This window comes from Hesperophylax consimilis, chromosome 23 (genome assembly GCF_061612785.1).
Source record: "Hesperophylax consimilis isolate HC1 chromosome 23, BYU_Hcon_1.0, whole genome shotgun sequence".
NCBI classification, from domain to species: Eukaryota; Metazoa; Arthropoda; class Insecta; order Trichoptera; family Limnephilidae; genus Hesperophylax; species Hesperophylax consimilis.
Genome location: NC_142858.1, coordinates 15,429,334 through 15,449,782, shown reverse-complemented (window position 1 = coordinate 15,449,782; position 20,449 = coordinate 15,429,334). Strand labels below are relative to the sequence as shown.

The window sequence follows — 20,449 nt, the reverse complement described above, 5'->3', positions numbered from 1 at the left end:
TACATTTGTTTTCGATTAATATGAATAAAACGTATCTTTATAATGTACCTTCATAATGTCATTGGATGGATTCCGTAATATCTTGACTTACATTGTCAGGATTTTTTTTTCTTTCGAAAGGCAATGCATCATGGGGCAAATATTTTTGTTGTAAATTCTTTCAGCTTCAAAAGTCATACAATTACAAAGAGCCATGATTTTTCACGGGTCTGATAAATACGGAAATATTTGGTAAACGGACTTCATTTCAGAATATCTTTCTGTAATCATATTTAACGTTGGAATAAAATAAACAAATATTTTTCCTTAAAATGTTCCCACAAAATTTACGATGCGCCAGTGTATAAATAAAAATTGTATAGTTATCAAATTGGAAGGTGCAAAAGGATTGACAAAAAACTTATTGTATATTTATTATGTATATTGTATATTTATTATTTACAAAGCACAAGCAGAAAATTGTAAAACGTACTTACGCGTCATTACGCAAATTACGATGTCAGAAAAAACAAAAAAATGTTATGATATAATAACAAAAATTTTATCAAAGTTACATACCTACATTAAAATTTTAAGTATCATACATATGACATACTTAACTATTTGAAAATATTATTTTATTACCTTTGTTCTTATAAACTACAAAGCCTAACGATAAGTATGGCAAGTAAAAAAATTATAATAAAAAACTTAAACTCCGTATTTAGACAGGCCTGCAAGTTAATGACATATTTTGAATTTATTTGCAGGAAGAATCGATCCCGTTATCTTCCGACTCAAAAACAAAATGAAAATATTTATTTACATAACCCAACAGATATTTTCCTTCGTTTATTGGTTCTGGCGTTTACTTGGAAAAGTAATAAAATCGATCCCAATAAAAATTTGTACTATGGCTGACCATTTCTGTATTTCTGATCTTGCTGCTAACCATTGATTCAATTCACTCGTTGTCAAATCTCTTATATTGGCAGCCATTGTTCCGAGAAAAGTATTTTCAAGTGTTTATCGGTATTCCGATAAACTTTATTTATCTCTTGTCGGAAAATGTTTGAATGTACCACATATCACGTCCTTGTAGAATGTACATTGAACATGCACAGAACCGATGGGTACCATTATAATATTCGGTTAACATTCTGGAACGTAGGGAGGGGATTTATCGAAGTACATAAATCCAGCAACGAAGTCTTTATAGAAACTTTTGCAATATTAATTGTAAATGTACTTTTTTTGCACCATTTTTTTAATTACATGAATAGCTGAATTGAACTGTACGTTGCTCGGGGTAAGGTGAAAGTAGGGAAATTGTTTTTTTTTTGTGAAGGTGCATTTTTTAATATAAGAATTCGATTAATTTAAATGTGTCATGCCTTCCCAGGTCATCCACAATTTTTCACGTCATAAAATCGTTCATCTGCTCTTTATGTCAAACATACTAACCGCTACTTTTATTAATATTGTCTTTTAACTTACATTATCCTTATACATAATGTTCATTTTACCACAGATATTAGTTTCACTTGATCGTGCCATGTCTTCCACGGTGACCTCGATACCACTACTTCCACGTTAATACATTCTGTTTACACCCCTTTACTCGTTCATCACAAAGGCCTCATTTCATCACAGATTAGTATTTATTTCACTTGATCGTGCCACGTCTTCCACGGTGATCTCGATACCATTCACTTCCACGTAATACATCCTGCTTATACCCCTTTCTTCGTTAGTTACAAATGCCTCATTTTACGACACATAACTATTTGATTCACTTGATCGTGCCATGTCTTCCACGTCTTCCAAGTCTTACACGGTGACATCGATACCATTCACTATCACGTAATACGTTCTGCTTACACCCTTTTATTATTTCATCACATACGCCTCGCTTTACCACTGTGTATTTATTATATTGATCTATGAGCTTTTAGATTTGAATTTCGAGCTTTCGGTCAGTGAGTTTTTAAGGTAGTGCATTTTATTTTTGAGCGTGAAGCTTTGAAGGCACATATTTGGCAATTGTCGAAGAAAGTTTTATATCCCCGGCGTTTTCCGGGTTTTACGCAGAGTTACTCGAATTCAAATAGAGACGGTAAAGATCCTCTTTTTTTAACATCAATTGTTTAGTACTGAAGCGCCCTTGAGGTGATTTCCAAGTCATCCAATTATTATTATTATTATTAAGTGTGCAAAATTTCATCAATGTTGGGATAAAACTGTAGATTCGTATAAAAATACAGCTACACCGGTAAATTTTTTGTGTAGCTTTGTTTTTATACGAATCTACAGTTTTATTCCAACATGGATTAATTATATATAGCTCAAGTCTCCGGCGTTGGTCGGATTTATCAAAATCTGATAAATAATAATAAAAAACTATAATTTTCGTATTTTTTTTGAGAGTCAAGTATGAAAAATTTCATCAAGAAGTATCAAAATACTGCTTTTAGGGGTGGGAAATGGTGGTAGGGTGGTTTTTATAAATCTCAATTTCTTTCTCATTATTATAAATTTCAAATAAATCTCAGTTACCTTTTGCTTGTTCTAAAGGTGAAGTGTGCAAAATTTCATCAACTACGGAATAAAACTGTTTTGTGTACAAATCAAATCAACGCCGCCCGCCACAAAAATACAGACACTCTTCTTGATATTAATTTGATAGATAATGGAACACTTAGTTTTAAACACTGTTTCCAATGATACAAATCAACATTTTTTGGAAACCATTCATCCATAACGAAAGTTTGTGCATTTTTATAGAGTTTAAAAGCAATAATTTGATGCGAACACAAAATTTCAAAGTTTATTTGTAATCGCGAATTGCACCCTACACGTGAGATAATTAGCCTCCCCACTGTTTCTTTCACGTACGTATATATTTGTACATTTGGAACATGGACGTTGGATGGAATTGATGTGTTCATTTTGCTGGTATTTGAAAAGGAGATGCTAAGAAGAATTAGGTATCGTTATTAATCCCTTCGTCTTCGGGACCAGAATCAATTGCATGCTTTTGTGTTTCTTTCTTCTTTCAATAAAGATATTACTTCTAACATTATTTAAATGTTATGATTGCAAACTTCTTCATGGCATTGCTAATTTAAATAATACTTTAAAAAATTGTGGAATTTCAGACAGCGGGGAGATTTCATATTAAAAAATATTTGTTATCTTTGAAGACATTATTAGCACCTCTGGAAACGAAAATTTGAAATAGATAATTATAAAAGAATTTAAATTTCTATTTCTACATTTTAATCGATTTTGAATCTTTAGTTTATACTCTACTGTATTCAGTATTGGTGAACTGCTGATAACTTAATTATAACCTATCCTTATTGAGAAAGGAAACTTAAAGCCTGTCACAGACCATGCTATATTTTCGTGACTTTGCCTATTTCAGCATTCGTATGCCATACATTCCCATTGGTAGTGCATGGCGACCGATATGCTGAAATAGTCCAATCCATTATGCGTATTTTGCGTATAGCGTAATGGGTCGCCTACCTAAAACAAGCTGCAGGAACAAAATCTAATAGGAAGTTAATTTTTTTATAAGTGATCGTTATAGAGACGTAAATGTGTTAAAATTTACAATCTTTAAGTGAAGAAGGCGTATACAAAAATACTCGGCTTCCAGCTCAGTGTACTGGACGGTCCTACGGTTGAAGTTGCCCAAGCAGGCCTAGAAAATTGAACTTTCCGCGTTCCGTTATCTTTATTTATTCTGATAAACTGATAACTAAAATCTCAGATGTTTCTAACTAAATACCTCGCTAAGTTACTGATTCAACGTCTAGAAAATTAAAATTTGGTGCTTATTGCTAATATTCTAGTAAAAAATTATTTCATGTAAAAAATTTTAATCGTAAGGTACTGTTATTTTTGCTAACCTTAAAATTATAAATCTAACATCTGTAGGTATATCTGAAGAAAAAATTATTTCAAGTAAAATATTTTAATCGTAAGGTACTGTAATTTTTATTAACCTTAAAATTATAAATCTAACATCTGTAGGTATATCTGAAGAAAAAAAATAGTCGGAAATAATTAAAATGTGGGCCTCGAGCAAACTCCCGTTAGTAGTGCCTTTTTTGTGTCGCCTTAAAGTAATTCCAATATTTTCAAAACACACAATTTTGTGGCCTTAAAACAAATATCTACAAATAACTAATTATATTTTTTCAATAATAGCATACTTTTAGTTTCATTTGGATTAAAGAAAATAAGAAACATTGTTTACACCACTATTTATTAACGGAATAAAATAAAACAAAACCTACTTATTTAGGTAATTTTAATTTAATAAAAATTGTGTTCGATTTTAATTTTCAGTGCACTAAAGATATATGAATTCTAAAACAAAGAGATAAATATTTTAGAAAAAATGAGTAAAAAAATGACAGCAAATAATTGAGTGAGTCGATGCTCAATCCCGATTTCCCGCACGAGACAAATGGCCCAATTTATACGTGTAGCCGCACGCTCTGTTTTCGTAAATATGTATTGTGCTGGGGGAGCCATCCGTCAAAGCAGGGGAATTCCCGCGTCACAAAATCGTTTTGATGAGAGCGAAATGAGAAAAGTTGGTGTGCCAACAAATACAGAATTAGGTAGATACCCACCTTCCCACCCACCAATCCCCTACCCACCGACACCACCTACAGTCCGTCGGGAAAGTCCAGAAATTTAGTTTCAAATAAAAATAATGTAACATCAAGCCGTTTCTCTGTACGGTTAGGCAGGATATACCAACACAAAACTGTGAATTGGGACACAATCTATGTTTTATTCTCATTCAAATATCTCTTATCCACACTATTCTGATATTCTGACTCTTGTTATGTTGTGATGAAAAGTTTGAACATGTTTTTAAATAATACAATATTATATATATGGACCACTCCGTTTGACAATCGTTTTCCATATACAGTTGGCGGATATACATCCCGAAACAAAACAGAGTGGTAGCTTCGCTTCCTTGAACATTTTTTATAGTGCCTTTTTTACCAAGGCACCAGATCACCACTGAGTACCGATTTTGGAATAACTTTTGGTAAAATCAAATGTGAGGTTATGTTACTTTTATTTTTATTATAACATTTGTTTTTCCTTTTAAATACAACTAGTTGATTTTCACTTTAGTTTTCGGGAATGACACCTAGTTAGGCTTCGCCCAGTTGAAATGATACTAACAGTTAATATAACCCAACCTAACCTAACCTAACCTATTATTTTACTATACATATAAGTACATGTCAGATTTAGAGATTTGTTGGCTAATTTTACAATCAACGAAGCGTTTCTAACTTCCGATTGTGTTTCATGTTTTTTATTGGGTTGGCATTAACTACACTTCCTACAAACAAAAGCGTATTTCATATCGGTGTTCTGTCAAAATGGTGCGAAATTATTATTTACCTAAATAATATTAAATATCAATATTTTTTAAAAACGTAAATGATAAGAGTTGTTGTTTATTGTCATTAAGTTGAATGAAATATTTGTTTTCTTTTTAAATGCGTATTAAAACGGTAGTTTTGTTATTTGAATAGATGAAATTGTACGTATTTGTTATGGATGAAATTATTCGCTATTACGCCGCCAGAGGTGCGCTCTGTCGGCCAATAGGGAAACTACTCCAGCGGCCGGTAAAGGAGGGATTGATATTTTCAAGGAACCTTAGATGAACCTATGCGGAATTTACCCGAAACATACGATTTGAATTCGACCTATCAGAGGGCTGAAACCGTCCAGACGCTGGCGTAATAATAATCATGTATTTTTTCATAGTGCTTTCACCCAAACGAAGTATTGAATTCCATAAGTCTAAACTTAAACTTTAGGGTAAAGGGTTATTGTTTTCTGTCCTCTTTTGGTGGCAATTATATATACACACACATGAGAACATGTATCCTTCTCTAAAATCTTATGACATTACAGCAGTTTATACACGAACTACATGTTGGTCCCACCCAATCTGCTTTTGCGATACTTCTAGAATTGTTACTCCAGTTCCTAGGTAAGAGGGTTCAATCCTCAGTCAAACCATTTTTTAGGTTTTAAAATACATTTAAAATTTAATTTTACTTTTTCGGTTTATCTTTCGCTAAAAGTGCGTGATTCTTCAATATTATTGTTTTTGTATATTGAATATCTTCTAGTAAATGAATGGTTTTTCTGATACATAAAGTAAAAAAATTTCAAGTTCTAAAATTCAATTTCTTAGGATATCATTTCTATTTAGGATTTTACAATTTAAGAATATTCTTTGATGTTTATGATATGATTATAATTGAAAATTATTTGTTAGTTCCATAGCGTTTTAAAGTTATTTTAATAAATTATTTTGATAAACTCTCGCAGCGAACACAAGACTTTCTTGACAGACTGTACCATCATTCCTAATATCTGCCCGCAGAGATGGGTAATAGTGTATTTTTTCTTATGCACACTGGTTAAGGCACATTAACAATATTTAATTTTTGAAAGACATTATGTATTACACTTGATCATTATAATGTGTGCTTCTATTGTTCTATTGGTATTATAAGAAAATGTGAGAATGCACAGACTGATATAAGATATCGCAGTATGTTCATGCAGAAAAACATATTTATGTGTCTAATATAAGCTTCAACCCGATTTCGGTATAACCTTTTTTTTTTATACATTTCACATTATTGTGAAACAAAATTAATAAACTTTGGTAGTACCTATATTCGTTTGATAGTATGTATGAGTGATCAGTCATCTGCAGAGAACTCAATTCCTTATAATGAATATTTAGTTGTCTGCACGTTCAAATTATTCCTTCACCTGGTTGCTTCAATAACTTACTTTGGTAAAGAGATTCCCTGGAATTTCTTCTATCAATCGTTTACTTAATGCTATTTATGGTTATTCCTTCTTTTTTATTATTTCTCATTCTTTTTTTTGTTTGTTAATATTTTTCTTAATTTACCCTCTTCTGCAGTGTTACGCAATTTCTTCATGAATCGCTACTATACAACATACAACAGGTAATGAACCTAGTATACGATGCTAGGCTAATTGCTTCTTTGTTGTTTTCCTGGTGTTTTGATGTTTTTTTTCTTTCTTCATCTTTTGTTTTACTAGCTTATCATTATATCCACATTACACTGGCAATGCCATGCTGATAAAAAAAATTGCAGATAGGTATATAAAAGTATAAGAGTCTGTTGATGATCAACTAATAAAGCTTACAACTTTGACTGCCTTCATTTTGTTACGCTTTTTTATGTTTTATTTCGTCCAACAGCGTATGATAACTGATTCCAGATTGAACAAGACTTAATGAACTTTGTATTTCTTTTAGTTAGGCTGGATCTAGAAAAAATTGTTTATCACCCCATCTAGGGGGTGGAATAGAGCCGTCCCTGCATTAACCAAGGTGATGAATCGTCCCGAAAAAGCTGTCCAGCGACTTGCCTGCGCTTCTCCCATCGCCATAAGCTGCCCTGAGACACGACCGTGTGAACTCAGTTCTTTTCGCCCTGCTTCTGGTGACCCGACGCTCACTCTTTTTTCTGAGTTTTGATACAGTTCTGCTGGCTAACCACTGAGTACATTCTCAATGGGACTGGCCGACTAAAGCGGTTTAGCTGTCTTCGGTAACCTTGTATACCTACATAATTGATTTTAATACTACTTTTTTGTTTTTAAATGATCACTTTAATATTTCTCTTCATTTTTCAGATTGTGGTATCTGTAATATTATACTAAATGTATAAGTACTTGCAGACTGCTTGTTTACTCCCTATGCAGGAACATTGGATGGTCTAGAGTCGTTAAAAAAATATTAAAAATAAAATAGAGTTTTGACGTATGCGGTGAAGGAGGAAACCATATGTTTCCTTTTGCCGTTGGGAAAGTGGTGGGATCCCCTCCAATGTTCGAGTGTTTTAACTCATATATTTCATGCACACAGATTTAAAGTTCCGCAAAGAGTTGTCTTTCTCTGTAAAATCTGGTGTAACGCGGTTGCATGTACCTTTGTGAACTCACAGAATTAGGACGTAGGTATTTGTTTTAATGGCACTATAAGTGGAGAAACGTGCGGAGTAGGATTTATGGTTCAATGATGGATAGCCACTTTACTACATACCCGGCAGGTAGCGACACGCCTAGTCAACCATATTATACCAAGGTCAACTCCAGGCACCAAGTTCAAATAGTCACATTTATGCTCCGGCATTGCCTCTTCCATGAAGAAATCAAGTATTTTTAAAATTATTGGTTGTATTTTATTCACGATATATACAAAAAGGGTAAAGCTCTAGAGATTTATAAATAGGTAAACAAAATTAAGGCACGTACAAAAATTACAAAAACTCACCCTTTAATACTTTATTTTATTTTTTTAGAATATTTAGCCTTATAATGGACTGATTCGATTCATCATGAGAAGAGTTAAGATTCAAAGAATCAAAGTTCTTTTCAAGTTCTGTTATTATTTCAGTTCTGTGAAGTAACTAACCTATAATGATGTAATAACAAAACTTAAATAGGTCATTCATAGAAATCGCAAATGAAAGATGAAATTTGATGAATTGTTCAAATTATATGAAACAACCCATCCTAAGTAATACATAATCTTTCTACAGATTCCCAGTCTTGAAAAGTAGCGAAAATCTGCCAAGGGTAAAAATCAAGCTGTTAACAATCCGGTGTATTTCACGCTATGCAATCCTTATTCTAAAAGATAAGAGAGGCCGTTCAACATTAAAAACATAAGCATGTTGGGAATCCGTAGAAATTGACTCAGGTCTACGAAATGCCAGGCAACGCCTGTCTACAGCGGGTAGATGGATGTCTACTTTAAGCCGGGTAAAGAAACTCTTGCCAGGAAGTGGGATCATGTACTGAGGAGAGTGAAGACTTTTTCGGTGTTCTATAACATACACATATTTTAATGACATGGGTAATTCAGATACATCAATCAAGAACTTACTGAGCATGAAATATAAGTAAATAAACCAGGTGTTCAGACCAAAAAGTGAAGAATTTTAGGCTTATTTACGAGCTTTGACTTTTTAAATGGCTGCATATTTTTATGCGTACCCCTACTTACAAATATTTTGATGTATTAACATTTAATAAGTTTAGTATAACATTTATTAAATTTGATCGGCAATAAATGTAATATGGACATGGAAATATAAAAGAAAAGAAGGATTTAAACAACTAACTAACTAACCAGTATGCCGTTTCCCCGCAGGGGCGGGCAGAGAAGATGGACCGCCAAACAACTCGGTCTTGGCACACACTCTAATTCAGTGGTCGTGCCATGTCTTCCTCGGGCGTCCCGACTTCTGCTACCATTCAAATTTGCAACATATATTCTCCTTACACTCTTTTCTTTGCCCTACATGCCAAAACCATCAAAGCGTCCCTTTCTTGATCTTACTCATTACGCTTGCACTCTTTGCGGATCTCCACATATCTCACACGATCATACATGGTTTTACGACACATACGTCTCAGGGATCTCATTTCTACATTATTCAGTCTTATAAAGGAGATAATAAGATTAATCTAAACATGTTTACGAGTAAATTAAGCAAGAACCTTTGTTTAACAGAGATAATGATGAAATAAACATTCTGAGAACGCAACGTCGCGCGTCGTTCGAAAAAAAACAATTTTTAAGGGGAAGTCTAAAATAAGTGTAATTTTTATTTATTTTTAATATTACAGTATTATCTCCACATATAGGGCCATCAGTGGAAAATTCTCTTCGTGGAATATCTAATTTAAAATCATACCAAAGGAAGGTTAATAAGTTTATTACTAGTGGATATACGTAGGTAGTTACGGTTAAAAAATGGGAGTCAAAACAGGAGAAAACCGTTGCAGGGGCTGTGTAAAAAGAAACTGAGCCTGCAAAGAGCTGAAGCCACTAAAGTACAGATGGCATCAGAGGCAGGGACACCTGGAGATGCCTTACAGAGCAATGGGATCTAAACCGTAAGAAAAATTTGGTTTACACAAAATAAAAAAATTCTGACGGCAGTATTATTTTGGTTATATTCTCTTCGTTCAGATTTATATTTGTGATTAGTATTAGCCTCTGATTAGTAGAAAAGATGTGGCAAGTGATCGAGCAATGGGCTTGACTTAATGAAAGAACGATCAGACGGTTGACCCTTTCGATGCGGTGACTACTGTTAGTACTGGATAAACAAGTCGTGTGGGGGCATTATTGTAGTAAGGCGTACTACTAGTTTACGTAGTTTCCATGTCGATAGTCCATCAGAAAGTTATGAGCGAGCATGAAAACATTTAACACAATTCTTTAGTTTTTGAGAGTTCTACCGTATTCTTCAGTTCATATTTCTTCATGGAAACTCTCATAAGTTGGTTTAAGGGGCTTAGCTTTCGATTTTTTTGCTATCAGTCCAATTATAACGCATATTCACGATTAGACTGCCTGTGCAATGAGTCAAACAGCCATAACGATCTTTTTATTATTTGTAAAATATTGTTATTAAATAAAATGTGCATATAAATGTTATTTTTGTAGTTTTTATTCAGCTCCAGCATTAACGAGGATAAATTTATTCAAATTGTTTTTATTTTGTTTTATGGATACGTAAATTTTATTCTAACGTGTTAACTTTAATTATTTATCTTTAGATCCGGCAATAACTAGAAGAAATTATTTCAAATCATATTTATTATTTCGTTTTATGTACTGTGTATTTGTTATTGAGTGTCAATATTTATATTGACAAACGCCATACGCATGGACACTTGAGGGTCTAGATCTAGGTACAACGATGAAGGTAAACAATCAGTTTCTTTATACCGTCATCGAGAAGTGGCGTAACCTCTCCAAAATCCATCTAACAATAGTATCATTTGCAATATTTCTATCTTAGATTCATTTTAAATGCTTTATATCATGTATGTTTGGGTAATGTACGCGCTAGTGCCTGGATAGCGTGCGATTTTTTCCACTCAGGAACGTGCTTATAGTATGTATTATTTTTAATTAATTATTTGGGAAGCAACATAAATCCTTATATATAATATATTATAAATTTGATATGCACCCGTGACTTTCTGATTCGTACTCCTCTACCATGGAGGATGTCAATCCTTGCTTCTTATAATATACCTTTAATCTTACATCTTATATGATGATGTTTTAACTAGATTCCAGTCACCTCCTCAGTAGAGTTGTGTATTACAACTAGTTACATACATATTGCGCCAGTACTTAAAGACAACGAAGGAGGTAGAACATGTTCACAGTATACCTACTCACATGGAATTTCAAATTGCATTGCGCACCGACCACATTCGTACAGTGGTCTGAAACTTCACCCGGAGGAATTGCAAAATTCATATTCAATTCGCCCGGCAGCAGAGCAAGAATTTAGATAATGAACACATTAAAAGGCAACTGCAGTCAAATTGCAGACACTCCACTTCTAGTCCATACATAGATTCAATAGAAGACCGTTACTGTTCGTCCCATATGGCGGGAACAGTTTTATGTCGCAAAATGGCTCCGAATTCATCGCACAATTTCGCCAGAAACGCTGTTTATTAAAAGGCATAAACATTTAAGTATCGTCAACAGTCTGATTTGGGCTTAGTGGAAATACAATTCAAACAAAATATATGTACTGTTTACCGTTAAGTGTTTTTTTTTATCACATTACAAGGCAATAAAGAGTATCAAATTGAAAGCGATAAGAAATGAGTAAATTTTAACTTAATTTTCAAAAAAAATATTCGCTGGCAATGAAATATTTTTCTACGTTTCACAATTGTCACAAAATACCATAACTTATAAAAAACAAGGTTTTTGATTGTTAGACTGGAAATAGTGACACATAGCGCTGATGAGCTGGACCGATGGTCCTTGTAGGCAGCGCGTAGCACTACCAGCTCATTCATTCGCCCACATATTGCCGTACGCAACCGACGTGCGCGTGTTACTATTTTTCAGCTGGAAATGGGTTGTACTCATGTTTTGATGATTTTTTCATGTGCAGTTTTTCTCGTTATTACTCATCAGTGACAACTGTAATTGGTACTTAAAATGTCCAAAAATCACTATAAAACAGGTTAAAACGACATGACTGTAAGCGCCTGTCTAGAAATGTCATAACAATCGGCGAAATACTAAATTATAATTATTTTTTTAAATAACAATGCTGGTGCAAAATAGAGGTTACCTTGTCTGAATTTTTGGTAATTTTTTTACTAGAGGCAGTTAAAATAATATTGTGAAAATTACGGGTTCTCTGATTCAAAATCTAATCAATCACAATTAAATTTTATGTATTTATTGCTCGTTCAATATTTTTGGCCTAAAAAAAATTGAATCTAAAATTAAATCTACCAACCTATTTGTATCAAGAGATTCATCTTTTACTATCGCTTATTCTTCCATGAATTTTTTTAAAATTACTAATGGAAAGGGCGCCCTAAGGTTGTTTTTGACAGCAACCTCTGGTCTGGAGCCACAAAATACTTTGCAATCTTTAGAACACACGCGTCAGGTGGGAATGCTGGCCTTGTTCTACAGGTATTTCAATGGAAGCTGCCACGAGGATTCATCGTCATTGATTCCTTCGGTGCCGGTGCCTGTTAGGATACTCGCCAAATACGCTCCCATCATATTTAGATGGTTGACATTTTTCATGTGACAGCAGGTCATTTCCACGACATTTCTGTGGAGTTAACTTTAATTGTTAACTTTAAATAGTATTGTGAAATAATTTCGATTCCCTTGTTTTATTATATATTTTTTATGGGAATAAAAAGGTTTATTGATGAGAAAAAAAAAAAGTGGGTGTGTCAAGCCTACGCAAGACAGAAGTGAAACTTCTAGTTTCAGCTGATGCTTGGCGTGGCGCAGTTCGCTGGTGTCTGAGAGAGAGGAAAGAAGAGAAGAGAGAGAACGTTCGTGAGCGGCTCCCCCACCTCAACAAGGTTTCACTTCAAAAATGCCACAGCCGAGAATCGAACCTCGCTTAACTGATTGAAAGCCAACCACGCTGAGCACCAACTGTAAGCAAAGCCGCATAAATTGATTATATTATGTAGGTTCTGAAAATATGAGAGCTTGTTATGTTTTATAATGTTACCTACATCACACCCAAAATATAATATATTTTTAAAAATAATGTACAATGTACAGAAATAGAATCCCACACAAGATCGCGTAGTGCGCTCTAGCGAACGGATATTTTATCAGAGGGAGATAGTTTTAATTTTTTTTTCTGTAAATTATTACATATTATCAAAATAAATAAATTAATTAAATAAATGTAATACAATTATCATAATATACGGATTAGATAATAATTTTAATCCAACACAATAACGCAAAGCGCGCTCTAGCGGAGTAATGTTTTATCACAGTGAGATAAGTGTTTTTATTATTTTGCAATATTATTTTCTTTTAAAAAATGTTCTGACCTACTAAAAAATAAGATATTGAATGAAAAAGGCGTTAAAAACAAAAAAATAATGTGCGATGGCCGAGAATCGAACTCGGATCAACTGCTTGGAAGGCAACTATGCTGACCATTACACCACCAACGCCAGTTGTCGGGATGAGCTAAGAAGCATTTATATGTTACTTCAAAACTTTGACTAGATCAAATGAACTTTAATCGGTGGTGGGGGTACCCGCATTTTCGTTTCGGTCATGAGTCGGTTTTACTCCGGTCCTCGAAATTGCATGACGCGCGTAAAGAAGTTTCACTTCAAAAAATGTACACCCCAGAAAATTTACATATCTGCTTTAGAAAAAGAAAACATGTCGAATAAGCACTCAGAAATCAAACAAATATTGACAACATTTTAAAAGTAATATATCGATGACCTAGCGCCCATATGAAAATTAAATTTTTATTAAAACTGAAATATGATTTATAAGGTTAATTAGGTTTATTAGGTTTTATTAGGTTAATTAGGTTTTATTAGATAAAAAGCAACAAAAACAAAGCTAATGTCCGCTTTTTATCCATTTAGACTAAGTAAATACTGTAAATTTTCCTCGAAACATTGGTTTACAAAACACGTAATTGATTTTACTTAAAACTGCACTTAACACAAGTGTGCGCTAGGCCATCGATATGAGATTAACAAAGCTTCTAACAGCCACTTTTTACTGTCCATGAAAGCGTAGAAATACCTAAACTAGATCATATTCTCTGCTTCAATGTTTTTTGTAAGTTCACATTTCGTGAGCGTACAAGGAAAAGTGGCCAAGTCAAAATCCCTGTTTTTTAGCAAATTGAGATTGAAGTTTAAGCATGGATACAAACTCAAACCTTCGCAAGTTAGTATATATTTCTATTTAATATTTTTGTTGCTTCATACCTCAAGGCATAAGCAATGTTTTTAGATTATATTGAAGATTTGAAACTGTTTTTTGTAATTAAAAATTAGCTTTTTGGATTAAACATTACAGACTTACCGTCAGTTTTCGCTGTCATGAAAATTCAAGGAGATGATCTTCGAACCCAATTTTTTTATTTGTGCCCGTAAGATGATATTTCGCAAAATGCTGTTTTCTGCAGATTTTAATGTTTTAAAATAAGAATTTATTATACTAAACTTAGTTTAACATAGACTACACTTAAAAAATATAGTTAAAAATACAGCAAGTGAGTTTCAATATTTATTTTGTTTTTATAGAAAATATCGACGTGTTCGGAATCCCAGAAAGAATTTGGCTCGGCATTTCTATCCATAGGGGCCTTACTAATAAACAATTTTACACAAATGTAGAACTACTACTTATTTAGGGTAGATAATGTTTATCAGCAACGTAAAATACAAAAATCTACCTCATAAGAGAACCTCTGTCTGTAAAATTTAACAGATGGGAATAGATTCATTGCTGAATGACATTTTTGAGAAATGGCTCCTGATTTGATACTGCAAAAATTAGATCAGTTGGCTGCTTGATACTCTTACATTTTTTTTTCTAAAAATTCATAGTCACTATTTAAAATCCTTTTATAATACAAAAATAACGCACATTTTCGATTCAAAAAGTATTTTATTCTTAAATCAAAACTTGCAACACGCTTAGAAGTGTGCATATACATCAAATGTGAAATTATCATTATGCTTGCATATTTTGGAATTTAAGTCAAATTAGTAAATTTTTCCAGTTGAATATATGAACCAGCCCTACTTGTGTAGATATGTGAGAAGGTTTAACATATTTGGTGGTATATTAAGCCAACGGATTATAATTTTATGTATAAAAATCTAAATTACGAGTACACACATTGACAGAAAATCCAGCCGAAAAGTCAAAAATAATGAGTGACGGACAGTTGGTGTTTTAAATACTGAGAACAGACGTATTATTAAATATATTTACCTACCATGAAAATATCCATAGTTCGTTAATTAGGAGGTAAACATAACAATGATTATTTGTTCTTGTCTGGAGATAGGCAAAAACAAAAAGATTTTTAATTTATATTTATAGCTACTCAAAATATATCTACGAATTAAACCATAACACTTTAACCACTAAGTAAATAAAGTTTATTAAGTGTTTAAAATGTAAAAACAAAGAAATAAAGCATTGTTTTTAGTAAATCGGTTTATTAAATTAAAGTGTTAATTTAGTTTCTAATTAATTATGATAATAAGTTTGTTTCGATTTGAGTCTATTCATAGAGTCATACAATGGAAATTAACCAAAAGGTATAACTATTTGTTCGTTGTCGAGGGGTAAGGCTCTTGAATAATAAGCTGTAAAATGCGGGTTCAAATCGCAAGTAAATTTTATTTGATTTATTCTCGTTATTTCACAAATTACTAATTGCTTGAAATGGCTTTAGCCGTGTTTGCTGGCTAAATTTGAATATCCAGGTACTTTCTCACCTTCTTCTTCGACATCTCCTTCTCCTCTCCACTATCTTCAGCCTCATAACATACCCAGATTGTGGATGCCTTAGACTCACAAGTTCCACACGGTTGTGAGATGTTAGGACTCCCGTGCGGTATTTATGTATTAAAAAAGTGACGCCATGTTTCTAGTTTTGACGAGGCAAGTCGGAACAACCACGCTCGGCTGGTCGCGGGAGACTAGAGTCGCTGATACGTTTACAAAATGTCGGGAACGTGTGCGTGTGTATGAACCTCTGCGCTGATGCATTATGTATTGTATATTGTGTTTTATCTGAAAATCATTATAACAACAAAAATCAAAGATGTTTTACTAAAAAATACATATTTATTTCAACATAAATATTTATTTGGAGACTTTTCTAACGTGGAACGTTCAAAATTTTAACTCAAAACAAAAAAAATGTGAGGAAATTTAATCAGATTATTGAGTTTCCTGAATAAATAATTTCATGTAAGTACTTTATGTTTAACACACTAAACCTAGTTATCAGTAGCTGACTTTCGGAAATATGTATAATGTCAATCCAATGGCAAAAGGAAATTCGCACGTTTTGTTTTTTTTTTTTAATATTGAATCCTCAGTACAGCGGTCAGCGGTTGAGGGTTCAATTCCCATGGGCATTATTGTTTATAATAATTTGTTATCGTTTTTCTATCCATAAAAACTTTGTATTATAAACATTTATAATTTTTTTAAGTTTGGATGCGTTTTTAATTACAACGTAAATTTAATTGGACTTTTCTCAAAACTTACAATACAAGACATTTGATTGTAGAGACACTGTTTTGTTATTTCAAACACATTACTCTGTAGGCAAATAACTTTTATAATATTGACAGAATCGTGACACAGAATTTTTTTGACGCAGTCATCTATGTTTTTGCTTACCTTCAATCGGACTAATGCCTTTCCTGCTCCAGTATTCCTCCAAAATTCTCGAGATCCACCGCGGTTCAGAGGCATTGTTCTTGTTCTTAACTTATAAGTAATACACGTACTTTGCCAGATCTCAAATGTTCAATAAACATTCCTACCGCAGACGTACAGTTAAACTCGCCGAGGCTGTAGAGTGTACCTCTAGAAGTCATGTTTTTGTATTGCTATTCTTGTACCAAGATAAACGTACACTATTATAGTACATTCATATTATTTTTTAATACTTTTTCTATTTTATATATATGTGTTGCCAATTTAATAAATTGGCAACAAATATAATATTATTTGAAGAAACCGATTTTAATAATATGTGGTTTCTCATTTTACGGTGGTATCAGATATTTTACAATTCATGTGTTTTAATAATACTACGTACCCACGCTCGTTTATGTTCGTTGGTTTTACGCTCATTCGAACCATTCTCAACGTGTGTATCATTTCTGTTCGATGTCGAACCAACAACGGCTCGATCCAAAAAAGATTCAAGGACAGTAATTCTTGTTGATGTTCAACCGAATTTCGGTCTAGCATGTCCCAAAGTTTAGACAACGCATCGTACTTGTTGTCCAAGGACATATCCATTTTTGTTCTCCAATGGCAAGATTTAAGAACAAAAATGGATATTCTGAGTTACCCTTGCGATTTTTTTTAAAATTATTTTTATTTATCTCGTGAAAAAGAGTACGCATGGAATACGAAATCAGCAGATTTGACTTTTGAACTCACATTTAACCATGGATATCTGAACCGACTGAGCATGTGGACGCAACGACGAATATTAACGATCGTGGGTACAAGCCTTAAAGTTGTCCTCCACAAGCGGTAGTCTATGGTTCGTACATTTTGTAAAACCTGAAAACTTGTACATTATTGTACATGCACTTTTATACTACTACACAAGTAGGTTATTATATTTTTTATGAATGTACTATCCATGTAATGTTCTCTTGAGTGGTTAAAACTCATTGTCGAACAGTTGATATTATTATTAATATTATGGACGTAAAAGAACCCAAAAAAATCTATTTTAGTAACTGAATTATAGAGAAACGATCTTATTGAACCATTTCTCACAGTATTGTCAATACATTTTCAAATAATATAATGACAATATGTCAAATGTTTTCACAAAGGAGGAGAGTGGAAGATACTCTCAGTATCGCCCTGGTGTAAGACCACCATTCAGAATTGAAACGTTGCTCCAAATGGCTTTAGCCGTGTTTAGTGACTAGATCTGAATAGCCAGGTACTTCCCCACCTTCCTCTTTCCCTTCCCCACTTACCTTCAGCCTCACAACATCCCCCAATTGGGGATGCCATAGTCTCACTGGCTCCAGACGGGAGCAGTTGGGACTCTTGTGAGGTATTCACTATAAAAAAAATATAAAAAAAGTAGAGGCGAGTGTTGGTGAAATCAATTTTCAAAATACAGCAATTGGAAGTTGGGGAATTGAAACTGTTTTAATTTCACAGTTGTGTTTAAAAAATGTAATTACACTGGCTTGTGTAATGTAGATACGCAGAAGAACAGAAGCAACAAAAACTAATGGGTGCCTAGATAATAAAATGAAAGGCAGTTATTTGTATGTTATACATGCTTTATTAGATTTAAGTATAAATAAATATTGTATAATAATACGTATGATTCAAATGATATGATACATTTTTGCCAATAAAATAATTATTAATTGTTAGGCAATTAATCAATGGTTGAAAGTAAGAAAATAGGGATTTTGGAGTACAATAACATATTTTGGATTTTAAGTCAAGATTAATCATTTCTATCTACACATATAGTCAAACATCATTCTCATTCAAAAATTCTCAATTATAACCTAAAAATGAGTTATTTCAACTAAATTTTTAAGTTCTTTAAAAGTCGCACTTAAAACACGACATAATTTAATAACATTTATTTATAATTTAAGTACATCAAATTCTCTGTATGATATTGGAATAATTATCTAACGCTTTATTTGTACAGAGTTATGAGAATGATGAAACATAATACAGCACGAATGCATTATAAAGCACACGTATGAATAATAGTTTTTATATTAGTTCATAATAATATTCTTATCTTCTACTATAATATTCTTAAATACATTAATCAATATTTTTTTAAATATCAAGTTGAAAGGATCGATTCCTTTCTGGAACACTTGCAAAATTGATATCTTAACTAAAACATAGGTACAAACATTTCATAACGATGCCGACGAAAAATTGTTTCCGTATTGTTAATTTAGGTACACTTATTAAGATTTGTAAGCTCTGTTTATAAAACACGTAGATCTCAAAAAGATGTAACCAACTATCCTTGTAACGTTTACTGTAACGGCAATTTAATTGCCGATTTTATTTGTTTGCTCTTAGTATGAGTAAGAATTATATGGACTAAGAAACAAGACTTAATAATGACAACATCCACATTATTATAAATGATATTCAAGATCAGAAGATCCTAAAATGAGTGACAGACTACGCTATATACGCTAGATCGACCTATTTCAGCATATCGCTCGCTATATATTTCGATTGGGATTGTATAGCGAGCGATATGCTGAAATAGGCCAAGCCATAATGCGTATAGCGTAATCTGTCAGCCCCATAAATCTAGTATATGCGAAACAATTTTCCGCCATGTTTGCCAAAATGCATTAACATTCATAATATGCATTGCCCGTCATTGTCGTCTAGCGGTTTCATTACGATAATTTAGCTTGAGTGGACCTAGACGCAACTCTCCTGCTGTTGGTTAAACATGAGGGGAGTGCGCACCGTGACCACTTCTCGCACCGGTCGGATGGACACCGCTGAGTCCAGGCATACTGGGTAGTCCGTGTGACCGTAAACTGCGCCCACCATCTTCCCGTTCTGCGTCTCCATCAAGTAATCGTACTGCGGGTGTTTGATACGCAAGTCCCCGAACTGAAGACTTTGAGGCTATGGAAAAAAACAAATGTTAGGCAAGTACTCTCATCGCCTGGGAAAGGTTTTCACGAGCAAGGGACAGAGAGGTAAGCAGTCTACAGACATGCATTGCAGGCAACAATACAATTGCATAACTTGTGTAGGTACTTACGTTTACATCACATTACCTTTGCAGCCTTGGTTCATACAATAGTGGGAAAGTAAAAATAAGAAAGCAATACAATATTCAAGGGAGGAGAAAACAAGTTGACATTTATAAAAAAAAAAAATTAAGCCAACTTTAGACAGCATTTTCAAGGGTTGAATACGTAATAATAGTCGTGATATATAAATTGACAATATGATAAAAATATAATTGTAGAGTAGATGAGGTCGTAGATCAGCTGTTGCAGAAAAATATTTGTGTTACTGGAAATAGCAGCACTAGTTGCGACATTCTCTTGCCCAGCTAACCGACTTTGTAATTCTGGGTGACTTCAGTGTTCATACTGAACTTTGGCGGAAGTTTTTAGGCCCAACAAACTCGGTGGGTAGATCGGCGAAATCTTTTGCTCTTATCCATGGATTAAGCCAACTTAAAGAATCTCCGAGCATAATGTCTGACGTCCCATCACATCGAGCAAATATGCTCGATCTGTTTCTCACCATTGA

At 33.4% G+C, this 20,449-nt stretch overlaps 1 protein-coding gene across 1 annotated transcript in view; it reads right to left on the bottom strand.

Moving 5' to 3' along the window:
* Positions 1-18,827: 18,827 nt before the first annotated feature.
* Positions 18,828-20,449, bottom strand: part of LOC149412362 (neural cell adhesion molecule 1-like) — a 138,427-nt gene continuing 136,805 nt past the window's right edge. Inside the window, exon 16 of the mRNA XM_089645857.1 lies at positions 18,828-19,810. Coding sequence (XP_089501983.1) covers positions 19,598-19,810 — 213 coding nt within the window. The 3' untranslated portion in view covers positions 18,828-19,597. The remainder of the gene's footprint in view (positions 19,811-20,449) is intronic.